Source organism: Cynara cardunculus (assembly GCF_001531365.2).
Source record: "Cynara cardunculus var. scolymus isolate 2C chromosome LG 13, CcrdV1, whole genome shotgun sequence".
NCBI classification, from domain to species: Eukaryota; Viridiplantae; Streptophyta; class Magnoliopsida; order Asterales; family Asteraceae; genus Cynara; species Cynara cardunculus.
Genome location: NC_037540.1, coordinates 2820006 through 2822278, shown reverse-complemented (window position 1 = coordinate 2822278; position 2273 = coordinate 2820006). Strand labels below are relative to the sequence as shown.

The following is a 2273-nucleotide window of genomic DNA, read 5'->3' as shown; positions in this document are numbered from 1 at the left end:
GTTTCAAATACAACTCATCGTATTTGTACAACCAATGCAACCTAATAAATTAAGATATTTATGGAAATGACGAGAGTTTATTTATTATGATTTGAATATTTATAAAAGATGAATATGATATATTAATTATGATCAATACTTTATATTAGGTAACAATCAAAACTTCTATAAAATCACATATTAATCAAATAAAATACACGGTTAAGATTGAATTCTATTAGTTGTATAAATATCAAAAGGTTTTATAATAATCAATATATATATATATAACAAATAAAGAAAAGTCTCATCAAGATTCAGAAATGACACCAATTTATGCATGTGGACCGTACTCATCTTTCTCATAATAACTCATTCTTCTTCTACAAATGGTTCTCATTTCGCCAAGTTGCTTCCCTTCTTCTTCAAATCCCGTAACTTTCTGCATTAAACACCTTCAACATCGCTTTCTGTAATTCAATATTTGAAGCTCTTGAAACCCCATCAAATCTTTAATCACCAGTTTCTACCCTTCCCACTTCTTTCGTTGATCTTCTTGTTCTTAATTGCTTCAGCCGACTTCCATGGAAATCTATACTTCTGCTTCATCTTTTGAAACCAGTCTTACACTCCAACCACGAAACAGTTTTCGAGATGTCTCTTTTTCATCCTACTTGAATAACGCTGAAGAAAACATGATTCGGAAGCTCACAAATCAATCTTCAGATACCCCAAAAGATCATCACCATTATCCTAATCCTAAGAAATCAGAAGAAGAAGAAGAAGACGACGAAGAAATTAGCGTCTTTGGTGCAGAAAAGTACTTCAAAGGGGAAATTGAAGATGGGGATGGTAAGAATAATCGAAGATTTCTTGATACGAGTAATAGTGCAATCAAGATTCATCATCAAGACCAAAGAATTGAAGAATTTGATCATAGTTTTCCTGTAAAACAAAGGACTGATCAAATAAGCATGCACACACCAAGTGTTCGATCAAATGCCAGCTTGAATAGTCGCAGTGGGTTGTTACCCCATACGAAACAAGCTCCTGGAAAGATCGAAAAGGAAAGCAAAACCAAGATTTTGCTTTCTAGATTTGGTTGCAATTGTATTAATAAGAAATCGACCCAAATCAGTGAGAAAAGATTCATTCAGACGAAAGAAATCTCGAAGCCACCACACCCGAAAATACTCGATTTCGATCAGAGAACTGACCCATTATCGAGTAAATCAGCAGAGAAGAACACCAGAAATGATTATTTTAGCTTCCCTGTATTAAACGCGAATGATACGAATTCAATTTCGAATTCGAATTCGAAATCTGAAAACTTGGCGGGTAAAGTTCATATAGACAACAATGGCGGCCGTTTAAGCCTTGGAAGGAAACTAAGCTTGCTGAACGATTGGGACGTGGATATTCCGACGGAAGACGATATGTGCATTCCGTCAAGACTAATGTACAATAACGATATCGATAGTGATTCTAGCTCCGATTTGTTTGAGATCGAAAGCTTTTCGACAACCGGAAACAGCTCGTTTTTAGCTCACCGGACGTCGGAATCAAATTGTTACGCACCTAGTGAGGTCAGCATCGACTGGAGCATTGTAACGGCGAGTGCCGCTGACTTCTCGGTGGTTTCCGATTACGAAGAGATGAGAACAGGTGGCGGTGGTTGGAGAAATTCCGGCGGGAAGGTTCAGGGTATGGATCACAAAGACGAACAAAAGAAGCGGCCGGGAATTCTTTCCGGTTGCACGAATCAAAAAGCGGTGAGAGTGGCCGGAGATGAGTGTAAGGTTAGTGGTGGTGGAGCGGGAGGACGGCGGCGGTCGCCGGAATCTATGGCGGTCGGAAGTATGTTTCGAGGAGTGAAAAGTGTGACCCGATTCGATCGTAACTACGGGTCGGATGTGTGCCCGATGTCCGAGTCGAAAGGGCGGCATGCATCACATCACTTGTACATTTAGCAGTAGCGTAAGTACATAGAGATTTAAAATTTTAGGTTTTAAATAATGTATTTTATTATTTTTGTATTTTTGTAATTAATTGGCGTGGAATTACACCCATTAATAACTTATTATGAAGTTATATTATGTAATAAATTTACAAATAAATAAATATCAACGATATATTTCGTGGAAATTCTGCCGGCATTTAATACCAGTGCATTCATTTTAGGTTTACAATGTTTGTTCGTCACAACAAAATCAAGACGAGGAAGAGAGAGCAGTGGTTTAAGCTCACTCCAACAGGAGAAAATATCGACGAACTGTGATAGGGGAAAACAGTGT

The 2273-nt window shown here is 37.8% G+C and overlaps 1 protein-coding gene across 1 annotated transcript; it reads left to right on the top strand.

The window, feature by feature from the left end:
• Positions 1-398: 398 nt before the first annotated feature.
• LOC112524228 (protein PHYTOCHROME KINASE SUBSTRATE 1-like) lies at positions 399-2025 on the top strand. The gene has a single exon (XM_025133962.1). The coding sequence runs from the start codon at positions 564-566 to the stop codon at positions 1947-1949; it is 1386 nt and encodes a 461-aa protein (XP_024989730.1). The 5' UTR covers positions 399-563; the 3' UTR covers positions 1950-2025.
• The last annotated feature ends 248 nt before the right edge of the window (positions 2026-2273 follow it).